This window comes from Aptenodytes patagonicus, chromosome 7 (genome assembly GCF_965638725.1).
Source record: "Aptenodytes patagonicus chromosome 7, bAptPat1.pri.cur, whole genome shotgun sequence".
Taxonomy (NCBI): Eukaryota; Metazoa; Chordata; class Aves; order Sphenisciformes; family Spheniscidae; genus Aptenodytes; species Aptenodytes patagonicus.
The window spans coordinates 4,647,240-4,659,673 of NC_134955.1; the positions used below are offsets into that span (position 1 = coordinate 4,647,240).

General features: G+C 40.7%; 1 protein-coding gene across 7 annotated transcripts in view; it reads left to right on the top strand.

Moving 5' to 3' along the window:
- The window catches only part of NAV2 (neuron navigator 2), a 241,580-nt gene that overhangs the window by 82,315 nt on the left and 146,831 nt on the right, over positions 1-12,434 (top strand). For all 7 annotated transcript variants that reach the window (XM_076343813.1, XM_076343814.1, XM_076343816.1 and 4 more), the window contains exon 4: positions 11,871-11,943. In XM_076343813.1, the coding sequence (XP_076199928.1) occupies positions 11,871-11,943 (73 nt within the window). The remainder of the gene's footprint in view (positions 1-11,870; positions 11,944-12,434) is intronic.

Here is a 12,434-nt window from a genome sequence, read left to right on the forward strand (position 1 = left end):
GCTGTCAGTGCTGAAGGGAAGAGGATGGGGGAATCTGTAGGTGGATAAAACAGACTCTCATCTTTCCATGCTAAGCCTGGGGAAGTTGTGGGACACCCAAGACAAGAATTTGGAGCAACAGCAAGGAATGTAGGCTGAACCAACACCACAGTTCCCTCCTATAGATAGAGTAGGAAATAACTGTGGTTCTTATGTGGGTTTGTGATTGGGTTTTATTATTTTTAAGGATGATCACTTTGTGTATGTAAGTACCTGTGTTATCAAATAACAAAGAGGAGGTATTTATTTTTTGTGTGTGTTGACCAGAAGTTGTTCAAAAATCATCCCTTTCTGATGCAGGTATCAAGCTGTACTAGTAAATTAATACTGCTCAGTCTTTCTACTACTGTTTGTCTTGCTAACGTAAAGAATCTTGTAATGCGACGTGGGTCAGAGCCTCATTTCTTCCCAAGGACTTTATGAAAGTTGAGATGAAGGCCGTGTTTTCAATATGTTCACCTTGTTTGCAAGGAAACCTTACTCCACTGATGGCAATTTGACTATTATTTTAATATTTGACTGATTTCTTGTATTCTGAAAACGAGCTGTTCTGTAATGTATGTGACACCCAAAGTCAAAGAACAGTTTGGAGGAAAATTCTCCAGCCTGGTAGGGACCCTGGTTTTGAAGTGAGCAGCACTGGGAGTTTTAATTCAGTTGTTAGAGCCGGGTGTCCACTTCCCTCCTCAGTGTGGCCCTTGCCAGCTCCATCCCCTGCTTTATGAATCTTTTTTTATTGGAGAAAAGAGCGTGAGATGTTGAAGTCTTCATTACTTTTTGTGTGTATGGCACATGCTATACATACTTCTGTGTTCTTTTTCTCAAAGAATTGAGGTAATAAATGTGAATGCTGGTGTGATATGGCCCGTACTTAAAGGGTATAGCTGGGTACACATCAGTGAGTTGGTTGGCAGGAATAATACGAGCTGAAACCATCTGTATCACCTGAGCAGCTAACTATGTGTGTGCAATATCCACTAAGTGGGTGAGCAGATGTGTTTTGTATGACTGCTCTTAAAAAAAAATATATATTCTTAGTTACTTGTATTTTTCTCATGGAAAATAACTCTATCTTTGCACTTCAAGAGCAGGCATCCACTTTGACCTGCTCCTCTAAACATTTTGAGCATTTTTATACACCCGGTGTTGTCTAAATGTTGCCATAGCTAGCCGCAATAAATTTGCAAGGCTGTTGCTCCAAACCCCTCCGGGTTGGTGGGGCTGAAGTCTGGTTGATTGGCCGCCCGTTCCCCAAAGCCGAGGAGGACTCTGCTGCCTGGGCATGTGCTGCTAATTCAGGGGAGCAGCTCTGCCGGGAAGATCAAAAGCATCACGAGCATTTTTTTTTTTTTCCCCTCTGCAAATTCCTGGCATAGGATTTTTGGAAACATATCCCAGTGGTTAAATATAGCCATATATATTCAAGTTATCCCACCCCGAGGTTGTTCTGAGAAATGTAGTAAAGGGAACTTTTCCGTCTTCTGGTGAGCCTTCCCCTTGCTTTGCCTGGGGAGTTTGTATCTTACTGTCAGTGGATGTTTAGAAATTTAGTCTGGTTTAATGTTACTACAGTAACAAATGGGTATCCTTTGGCCTTAACCCGTGGTATGTTTCCTCACAGCTGAAGGTTAGCTGGAGGGGAAGACGTTACCCGGAGCCGTGCCAGACTGGCCGGTGGCAGGCACCAGCTTAGCTCCTTCAACTGCCTGTGGAGGCGCTTGGCCAAATACTGAGTTTAGGAATGTGTACAGCGTTTTTTCTAAGCGTCCTGTGTTTCTGTTGATCATGTTTGGACCCGTGTTGTCATGCAGACAAGAATGATTTACTACGGAGGTGATCTGCCAGGTTGCTTGTACTTAGATGTCCTTCTTCCTCACTTTATAATGACTATTGCTCCTAGATAAGATTCGTTTTACTGTCTCTGTTTTTTTCCAGAGATCCAGACTGTTGTTATGCTATTATGCTTACCATTTGTGTATTGTTATCAGTGAGACAGGCGTGGTTGGATCATAGGTTTCTGTGTTGCAGAGCTTGCAGTCTAAATAAAACCACAAGCCGCCCTCTCACCCCCGCCATCACTCTCCATAGAAAATAACATGATAAATAGAGCTAGACTGGATTGGGAAAGGCCAATATATACATCTCCCTGCCATGAGGCATGATAAGATGTCACTAAACAGGTATTTGTTTAGTTTCTGGAGGGAAAGGCTTCCAAAACTCTTTGTGTGCGGAGATGGGAGATAAGGCAGTATGTGCATGCTGTTCTGTGCAGCATGGTGGATGTATGTGGTAGCATGTGCGCATGGTGGATGTATGTGGTACCTTTGGAGACATTGCTGACGACAGTCTGTCATTCCCATGAGGGATCGTCTTCGTGGTCCCTGAGGGTGTGCTCTAATTCTTTGCCCTATAACAGTGATGCAAGAACTTGGACATCACCTGTCTCTGAAACACTGTGAGGTTCGATAAAGAGCAACAGGGAACTGACTGAAAAAGTAATTTTCATGGAAAAACTGGAAGATGTGAGCTTAACTATAAAGACAGAATTAGATTCTATTTGATCATTTGTTTCATTGTGAATTTAAGCTGAATTAACACTTTTTGAATACCTGTGGTTCTACCCCCCGTGTGGCCTAAATACATGAAACAGCAAATGCTTTAAGGGGCCAGGGTCATTCCACATACGTATGTGGAGATCTCCGTACCTTTCACTTAGTATTTACACCTGCACCGAAGCCTAGAAAAATAATTCTTTTTTGCTGTGCCTATTACTTATGTATAATTATTTATGTAAAATTATTGCATAAATATACCTTCTGTGCAATACTCTGCAAGCACACAGCTTCTTGCTGTGTTTTGCCTAAATGGGGAAAAATGGGAAATTAGGGATGACAGTCTTTAAGTTCCCACGCCTGCATGTTGGGGCATATGCAACGTGTGAAACTGCATTCTTGGCTGTATTAGGTGCAGCGGACTGTATTAACTTCACCGAGACTCTGTTGGTGTTGAATTTGGTACCGTGAGCAAAAATTGTGCTCAGGCTAAATTTTGCGTGGAGTCTTTCAGGGATAAATTATGGGTTTTATTCAAGGTTAACTTTATCTGAGCCTTTTCTAAGGAAAAAATTTAAGTTGATTTGAGGACAGGTGGAAGTAAAAATTCAATTATTCTTCTCCTTTCTGGGAAATTAATTAATTCTTTTTCTGAACCCTGGCTGTGAAGAAAACTTTGTAGTCTTCCAAAAAGGCAGCAAAATCACAGCAACCCAAGTTTAAAGCTTAGGTTGATAACAAAGGGTATCTGCTCACGTTTACATAGTTTAATTCTGGTTTCCGAGTTGTGCGTCATTTCTCAACAGAAACCCCACTGTCTGCTGCACTGCTTAAAAACAGTGCAGTGAAACTTCATATTAAACAAGAACATTTTAAATTTCTCTGTCAGGTTTGTCATGTAAGAATTGAAGCTGTTTGTATGGCAGTTCCTTCTGGTGCCTAGGTCTTTGTTTCTTTTTACAGGATATGTAGTACTAAGCTCTTCACTCTTGAATATTTGAAACAGATCCTAGTTTTTACAAAGGATTATACAGCCTAGAGAAATAAACTTTTTGTCTATGTGTCTTGTCATAACTATTTCACTTCCAGCCATTGCTTATACACTGTAACTGTGTGATAATGGTTATTTTAATTAATTAGTCTGTGAAGGTAATACATATCCAGAAAAGTTTATTCTTTTGCTTTTTATGTGGGATTATTTTTATATATTTAATGTCTGAGCTAAATAGTTCCATCGCGCTTGTTCTAAGCAATTATGCGGGAGAATTTCAGTAGGAGATGTTATCCAGGACCCAGGTGCAAGGAAGGAGGGGGCACATATGTGTTGGTGTCCCTCCAGCCACCAGAATAAATCGGCTGGGAACAGGTGAAGCTGTGACCCTCAGGCCTCGAGACATAAGTATGCACGTCGGCCAAGACGGGGAGGGTACGCTGCGCCTGGGAACGGGCTGCGGCGGTAGCTCCCTTCCCGGGGATCTTTTTTAGAAACCAACAACTGTCTGACTGTGTTGCAAAAGGTCCTTCGCAGGACACAGCCGTGAGATGGCCATTACTGCTTCTTTAGTTGCATGTATTTGAATAAACGAAACCAGATCATTTGCTGGTGTACTGTCATCCCACTCACAATAATTGAGAATCTGTAATTTATTTGCATTACTGAAAATAAATTTTTGATTGGTAGGTTATTTTATTTTTATAATTAATCATTTAATAGAGTGCAGCAGTATTAATATGAAACTTTCTTCTGAAGTAAAAGCTCTGTTTGTGATAAAATGTTCTGTGTAGTTCTTTCTACATGAGTTTCATTAAATTCTGGATTACTGCTGCAAATTCAAGTTGATGATATACAGAGCCTTCAACACTTGAGCTAGTATTGGAGGAAATACAACCGTGTACAAGAGCCAGTGCTTACTGCATTGAGTGGTTTTAGTGTCAGTCCTTCCTTTTAAGCATTTATGCTCGTTTAAAAATACTGTTTTATGTAGAATTCAAGGACGTTATGGGAAGAAGTCCAGGTTCGCTAGATGTTGATCATACTTTACATTTAATCCCAACAGCACAGCACTAGAAACATAACTTTCAGTCTGGAAGCCCCAGATAGAAAAGGGTCTCCCGCGAGCAGCCAGGGAAGGTGGACACGAAGCGTTTATGGGACCTGCTCCCCCCCCCCCCCCCCCCCCCCCGTTATGTATTTACTGAGCACAGCCATGGTTTCTCCCCATCTGTTCCTGTCTTTAGTTATACATAAGCAGAGGTTTAGTGCCAATAACGTACAGTTAGTGTGGTATGTGCTAAAATCTAGTCAAGTGTCTATTGAGACCAGCGAAGAGTTTCCTCTATATCCTAAATTAATGATTCTCCAGAGGCAGGATACTCTGTTGATAGTTGTCTTGCAAAGTTGCACCTGTTGCTGAACAAATTGAAATCTTGAGACGTCCTAAATTGCAAATTATGCACAAATTATCCACTTTAACTTTTCAAATATATTTAAGGCCTGATCCTGAAAAGCTGATCCAAAACCAATATTTCCAGGAATATTTTTCAAAGAAATTACGCTTTACTTTTTTTTCCTCATAGGAGAGTTTCAGTTTTGAAAAAATAAACCTGAAAAAACCCTCAAAAGCTGAATTTCAAAATAGACTAGGAAAATTTCCACAACCTTTCCCTCTGCCTCTCTGAGACCAGATGAGCTTTGACAAGCCTTGTGAGTCGCACAGGATTGCCTGAAACCATTCACAATACAAGAAGGCCCTTTGGATGTGATTAGAAATCTTGGCCATCATGAATCGCAGCGCGCTCTGTGGTGCTTACTGCCCCCATTTCTATTTATATTAGGCATGTTGTGAGTGAATATTGAATATTAACAGCATACTGTAAAGTAGAGAAATGCTCTTTGTCCCATTATTTCCAGAGGAAGAGCTGAGGCGCAGGAAAGCTAAGGTGTTACCCAGGGTCACAGGGAAGGGGATGCAAGGGATGAGGCTGAGGCTAATTCTCCAGCCTTAGGTTAGTGCCCAAATTGTCCTTTTCTTTAAAAACCCAAAATAATGTAATTGTAACAGTAATTGTAACTCTTCGCATAGATGTGAAAACGGTGTACCCATGATGATAGATTTTTGTTCCTGTGGCTAGATATGCTAGAACCTGGCTTCAGAATATGGATTAGCTTCACCTGCCCTTACGTTACATCTGTTATTTCATTTCTAAGATATCCACCAAGTTCTGTCAAAATCCTGAAACTTAATTTTGAGAGACATTTTTATCCAAATAGTCAGGAGCAGCATATGAACACTTGGAGCAACGTGTTGTTTTCTTTAAAAAAGGATACATTTTGATTGGGATAACTACAAATGAAGATATATTTTAAACAAAGCAATAATAGTTAGTATATATGTCCTTCTGGGGAAAATGGAATTTGCAATTTTGCCTTGGTATTTCTTTTATATATATATATAACTGTGTTTAAGAAATAGTACAAATGAGACATTATTTGAGGGGAGAACCCTCCATCCCCCAAAACTCCAGGGTTTTAAGGATTATTAGTGTAATGACTTAAGATTTTAAGGCTCTTCCTACACTTTGACATAAAAATACTGAGCGTAAAAAAAAAAAAAAAGTTGATCTGAAAATACAGACAAGGAGTACATTTTGCCTTAGCTTGCTGTAAACAGCTTGTGTTAGGCTCTTTCCTTGTTTCTGCATTGTATGTGAAGTCTGCTGGAATATTGCATAAGGGTTTGTGAAACTTTAAAAAATTTCACATTAAATCAATCTTCTCTTTCCTCCTTTGAAAACTAATATACTGGACATAAGGTGGAGCCTCAAGTTAAATGGAAGGCGCTGGTTTTAATATAAGTAGTGGGTTTTCTGGATAAGCTCATAAAAACGCCGCATCTATCACTAAAATTTGGGAGCAGAGGTCTTGCATCATAACATGAGAAACTTCCCATGCTTTCGAAGTGAAGGAACCTACAGTAAGTTTAATTCTGATTTTTGTTTGAGAAAAACATCTGTATCTGCCACAAGGGCAGCACTAGTTATAATTTACCCTATTTGACTTGGCGTAGTTGGACGTACAGCTTTGGCTGTAGACAGTTTCCATATTCAAGTCTTTGTCTATTATAGTCAACGTTCAACATATATCGGTGCCCACGTGTGGGTTTCCATTTACAGGCTACAGGCTGAGGATACTTGTTTTGGGTTTTTTTTTCCTGGTGCGTCCTATTCTGCTCATACAGGCCAGGGCATGTTTCCTAGCTCCTTTTCTTTCTAGCACTGACAAGAATAGAAATTGGAATTGCTTTTACGTGACAAGTGCAAAAACTTGTGTGGGCGTGGTGGCCAGTGTTGTCGGAAATGCATAATTACTGTAAGGTACATTTGAGAATAGAGGGAAATCTGAGTAATATACCTGGGAAAGTAATGGTGGAATGAGAATTAAATAAATGTATTCTGATCAACATACAGGAATTCAATGAAGCCGTTAAATTTGTGTGTACTTGAGTTTCATATGTGTAGAAGCTAGGAAGGAACGAGGAGCGCGCAGGTCTGGTGGGAATGAAAGCGATGATGTGCAGTGATGTCCTTTACAGCAGTACTTAGAAATTAGTAAATATGTGTGACCACTAGCTTTTGATCCTGCTTTTCCAGCAAGAGGCTGATGGTCTTACTGGTGTAACAAAGCAACCGCTGCTTCCACAGGCTGGTCTGGTGTTAGAAAGTTATGCATGTGCAATACTTCTTAGCCATGATGCCTTCTGCTCCCATCTTGCCAGGTAGCAAACGCCACCCAGAGATTCACGTTAAGAGGAAGTTTTCAGGTAGCTGACTGAAACATGCATTTTGCTTCTGTGAATACGAGAATGGGAGCTGTGACACTTGATATGTTACGTCTGAACGCAAGTTTAGTTCTATGGGTTTTTATTTTTTCATATCGTCTCCTGATTATAAGAAAGGAGGAGGAGCCCCCGGAGGCGGGCAGCCCCTCGGGTGCAGGCTCAGCCGTCCTCGGTTAGCATTCAGGGACACTTCAGAATAAATACCCATCGTACAGGGTGTGGGACTGGTAATGCGCTTTCATAGTTGACTACACCTGAAACAGTTTATATGCGGCGGTTCAAAATTGCAAATTCATTTGATGCTGTTGGCCAGGAAGTGTAACAAGGCGAGGCTCAGTTTTGGACACTGCCGGTAATGTGTCCGAGTGAGATAATCACTGTGCATGGCTGTCCTTGGTTTTCCTTCTCCTTTTGCACAGCTTTCCCCTATTTTGGGTCGGCGGGAAATGAGACCATCCAACCGCCATCTTTCCTGCTTTGCTTCTGCTCTGTTAAAGGCTGCTGGCAAAGCAAATGAGAAGTCAGAACTGTCAGCCAAAAAACAATTGTAGCTCACAGTGAAAAAGAACATATACGCTCCCCTTTGGCAAATCCAGTCTTTTCACATCTGCTTAAAGGGTTTAAGCAACATGTGGACTTGGCCAAGAAAGGGCCCGTAGAGTCTCAGTGATGATTTGCTGCTGAATACTGTCATTTCAAGGAGGCAGCTGTACTTTGTGTCGGAAGTCACTATGACGCAGGGTCATTTGGTCTTTCCTTAGCTGAGATCTGTCCAGGAATTTGACTTCTGTCCTAGGTACACACATCTAAATGGTCTAACAACCATGCTACTGCTTTAGAATAGCTTGCTATCTCCAACCCTGTATGCACTGGGGGATCTTTCTCCATAAAACAATATTTGCAGATTATAAATAGTTAGTTCTTATGTTAATACAGCAGGGGCTAGAGACAGAATCCTTCCTTGGAGCTTTTATAGGTGAAATTCATTAAATGTTGGAAACGCTTCTTTTCAAACAAGCAACATGACTTCTGATGCATTAGACCAATTCAACCAAGCTTAGGGTTCTTCACTCAGGCCAGTGGCCACAAAATTGTATTCACACCTTAAGCTATTTGGCATATGAAGATTTCAGTGGCTTTCTTATCTTTGTTTTTTACACTAGGAAAAAATAAGCGATTGCATCCCTCGCACATCCCGACATCCCTGTTTTCATTCTCGGCACCTCGGGGGGGTAGAAGACAGCTCCCTGGTTGAACATTCAGGGCTTTTGCCTCTTACGAGACTCCAGAGTGCCAAATGAGTGTGAGCCCTTTTCCGCTGGAGCTGGATGGCAGTCACAGATCACTTTTATGTGGGCCACCAGCCAGTCATTGTGTGGGAAGGACCCTGAATTTCTAGCAACACTAAGTTTTAATCATTTCAGCTATAGATCTGCATTCTGCATTTCACCTTCTCTTGAATTTCCCCAGATTTCTTTCTGTTTTCCTTTTTGGGCTCTATCTTTCCTTCAAAATCAACTAATTGCTCGCATTCCTGTCATTCTGCCATATAACATTGTTAGTATCGCAGATGATACTGCGTAAATGTTAATAGAATCATTGATGCCTTTTTGTCCTTCAGCTGTATTTTTTCAGTGAATTCCTTGTACATGGGGTCCCCATAGGATCTTACTGTAGTACTTTATTTTCTGAACATAAGAGGTTTGCTTTTGCAAGCCTCTGTTATTACCTCTTTATTTCATCATGCCTGGTTTTAAGTACTGAAATAGAATATTTTCCTGTTTCTATAATGTTTTGGTTCTTAAGACTTCTTGACTGTAAAATCACATGTAAAATAATCATATGTAATCATATGTAAATCTATGTAAAATCATAGATTTTTGGTAGTCCGCTTCCTGCAATCTTTTTTTTGCATTTTATATTACTGTATATTTTTTTTTCCCCTCATTCTTTTTCTGTATCAATATAGCACCAAAAAGCCCATGCTTCTTACAGCCTTTAGCCAGGCATTACAACTGATGCGGCAAGGTAGCCCACCTGTCCCAAGGCAGCGAGGTCCAGGTGACTCAACCTGTGTTCCAGATACACACCTCAAGCGTTAGTCCTCTGCTGGGGAGTCATCCATCAGTCTGGGCATGGGAGCTGTATATCTTAATTAGGTGGCTAAAATGCTCAGTAAAAACTGTGGCTTTGTCCCCGGGAAGAGGTGGTAGGGATTTTAAAGGGGGCTCCTTGAGTCTGAATCGGCTCTGCAATGAGCATGAGATTAGGAAGTCAGCAAGGACTACTATGTAGCACCAAGAATGAGGGCACGGATGAGGAACTTGCTACCCAGAAGTAAATCTTAAATCCTGCGGTCACTCTGTCCTAAATGAGAGTTTGAGCAAAGATGAGGGACCTGGGAAGAGAAGCAAAGCAGGACTGAAAGAGCTACATTTGAGTTTCTACAACTGCAGATCTGGAGTTGAGATGAGATATTGCTTGTCTTTACTCAGTAACCTAAGTAATCCTCCTTATTAGGAGAGGAGAAATCTATCCACAGCTGTGGAAGGCTGGAAATGTTCTTGGAATGATGAAGACTTGTTAAGTGCAGGTGGCAGAAATGGATTGCTGCTTTTGTGCGGTGTTTATTCTTGAAAAGGTAAACTTTGGCTTTCTGGCAAAGTCCCAAATCACCTCAATAAAAGAGCCATGCTGAAAACTTGAAAGGGTTGTTGTGCACTGAGGAAGGAAACGGGTAGAGGTTGACTGTCGTATGATATTGAACTGTGGATAAACGAACCTTTGAACTGCACCCTGCTATGAGCTTTAAGGTGTGAACATTACAGGAAATGTATTCTTTGGTATCTATCTGGGTTTGGAAGTATATAGAATACTCAAACTATACTATATACTTTGTATACTTTGATATAGAATATCTCAAAGTGTGATGAGGTTGATAAAAGTTTTGAGTGTATCAGTATTTATAATTGTTGAAATCACAGTTAGGCAATGCCAATAACTCTTCCCCCCCCCCCCCCCCCCCCCAAAAAGAGAATGTTTTTATTGTTACAGAGAATAAATGAAAGTACCTTGAGAGCAATCCATGCTGGAGGGGTTCTCGCAGCTTCCCTTGTACTTTTTTATTACTTTGAGGACGGGAAGCACAGGTCAGATGCTGGGAGCTCAGCCTCCAGAATGCCACACAGCCCTCACTTGTATGTTTTTTTGAGGGCAGGCAGGAGCTGACAGGGAAGCTGGATTTTTCATGTCCCCTTCTGTTGTCTCCACAGAAGAAAAGTAGTTACGCGATAGCAAGTGTGGGGCTTGGTGTCTGTCTACTTTCTTATCTATAAAGTGAAAGCAGTGTTTGGTTGCGATGTTTTGGGAATTAATAAATTAATGTTTGCAAGATGTTCAAACGTAGAGACCCTATTTTATCACTTACTGATTACCGTGATAAAAGCAAAAATTGCTCAGTGGTATTATCCAAAAGTTTTCTGTGTAACCACACATGAAACACACGGTATTTCCTAAAATGTTGTTCCTTGCAGCTTCTTGAGGTGTGTAAGTGTAGGCTTCTCCATAGAAGTGCTGTGGTCCGGGGGGGCTGGCATCTCTCTGCATCCTCTGAGTATGACAGCAGAGCTTTGGTGGTAGCTTGGTGGGAAACTGGGTGTGAAGCTACTGCAAGATCTCTATTGTGATGTTGAGATACAGGGGAAAAAATGCCTAACTCTTCCTAGCCTTCTGGAGTTCACTTTGTTAGGTAGGATTTGAATGCAGTCTCTATATAGCAGCTGTAGTCACTAACAGTCAGACTTGTTGTGCAGAAGACCCTACCTGGTCAAAATTCATTTTATCCCATGCGATTTAATGCCGTTGTACCATCTCTCTGAAGGGCAGGATTTGCCCCACAGGCAGCGACCAGAGCTGCCTGTCATTTCTGACACGCAGAGGATGTCGCGAGTGACCATTTTTTGGATTCCAGCTGAGGTTTCCAGTTACAGTTTTTATATTTGACTGCTTTTGTGGCTGGAAACTTTTGCCAGCTGTCGACTTAAGAGCAAGTGGTAATCTGCCTTCTCAAGCAAATGCGGCCTCCATGTTTATTTTCGGTTTCATGTTTGTTATACTTATTGTAGGTTAGAAATCCTGGCATAACATCCTTGACCCTTTAGTAAGATATGTAGTGATCCTCTTTTGTGGTTAGAGTATTAAATAACTTGCTTCGCGCAAGTACAAATAACAGAAAGTCCTGACCCACGTAATACTCGATCAATTTAGGACCTTAGTAACCGAGGAGGTTTCATGTTGTGGTTTTCACATAATGAGCAAAGGGACTTGTTATGTGATACAAAGACTGAGTGCAATAAAGGGGTGGCGGGAGATGAAAGTAAACAGTTACTACAATGCATTTTCTTTTTGTGTCTCTTTTGTTTGTTTGTTTGTTCTTGAACAGATTGAAAACATAGATGCATGCCTGAGTTTCTTGGCTGCTAAGGGAATTAACATACAGGGGCTGTCAGCAGAAGGTGAGTCAATCGGTTGTTTAAAATTTCATTTTAAATGAGGAACCTGAATTACTGCTTGTGATTGCAACCAGCACATGGAGTGTAATGGAAGATGACTATGGATAATTAAACTTTTGACAGTCTTTACTCCTTTTTTCCCCGCCTCAGTATGAAAGGTAGGTAAAAATATATATCTATTCTCCACACAGCTGACTTGCAAAAATAATCAATGAGACCAAATTAGAATTCAGTCACTTCTTTGTTTTGTTCTGTTAAAAAACAGAAATTTTTCATCTAAGGTCTATAATTGGCACATTGATCAGAGTGTAGATTTTACAGATATTTAAAGTGGTGGTTGTTTGCCTTTTGAGAGACATTTATTTCCTCATTTTTCAGTTATTCTCTTACCTGAAGAAGTATCTGGCTTTCTTTTCTTTTTTAAAGAAAGATTTTTTTTTTTAAAGTTTGTTTCCAAATGCACAAAACAATAAAATCCAAATGTTTTGAACCAA